General features: G+C 51.5%; 1 protein-coding gene across 1 annotated transcript in view; it reads right to left on the reverse strand.

The window, feature by feature from the left end:
- Positions 1–176: 176 nt before the first annotated feature.
- The window catches only part of LOC119591037, a 23,387-nt gene continuing 22,755 nt past the window's right edge, over positions 177–808 (reverse strand). The window contains 2 exon segments of the mRNA XM_037939764.1: positions 177–677; positions 679–806. Of these exon segments, the coding sequence (XP_037795692.1) occupies positions 243–677; positions 679–806 (563 nt within the window). The 3' untranslated portion in view covers positions 177–242.

Genomic DNA, 808 nt, shown 5'->3' on the forward strand with positions numbered 1-808 from the left:
AATATATACGGTATGTCATTTATAGGGAAGGTAATATCTTCAATATAATTTGATATAAACATACAGGCGAATATATGAATACATAGTAGATAAGCATTTAGGCGGTATGCAATATACGGATAGACATACATCACAAAACTTACGGATCTTATATTATCAGGAAATGAGGCCTTGATTCTTGGTGACGTGTTTGTTCTGAAAGCGTATCCGATGACACGCAAGTAAGGTGTGCTAAACATCTACTAGCAACAAACATTGTCAGCTTGCAGAGTGACAGCTGTGTTGCACACAAGATTGAGCAACGTAGTCGCCCTCACTTGTAGTGTTGTTTCGCCGACGTGGTTGGTGTCGTTGCACCGCAAGCGGCCGTATTGCGACGTGAGAGTGAGATTGTCGGCGTGCAGCTCCGCGCACAGAGCCCTCACGGCCAGACCATGAGGCAGGAGCGAGTCCCACCACCAGAGGCCCTTCGAGTCGGCCTTGAGCCAGTCCCTCTTAGCCCGAGCTCCCAAGGAAGACCGTCCTTCTCGATCTTCGGACCCTTCCACCTCCCGAAGGTAGTGAAAGAACATCATGTTTATCCACTCAATATTGCTATCGGAGAAGACAGCGGCGAGCACAGGAGCGAAATGCCCCGCGAACGGTTTCACTCTGCTCTCCGACAGCACGAGGACGCGCTGTCCGCAGCGATAGGCGATGGAACAACAAGGCCAGCCGGCGCACGCCCTCCCTCACGCGGTCCATGACGAACAGGCGGGGTACGCTGGACCCCCATTCTGTCATTGCCAGAGTCCAGGTGGAGTAACCT

Source organism: Penaeus monodon, chromosome 28 (assembly GCF_015228065.2).
Source record: "Penaeus monodon isolate SGIC_2016 chromosome 28, NSTDA_Pmon_1, whole genome shotgun sequence".
Lineage (NCBI taxonomy): Eukaryota > Metazoa > Arthropoda > Malacostraca > Decapoda > Penaeidae > Penaeus > Penaeus monodon.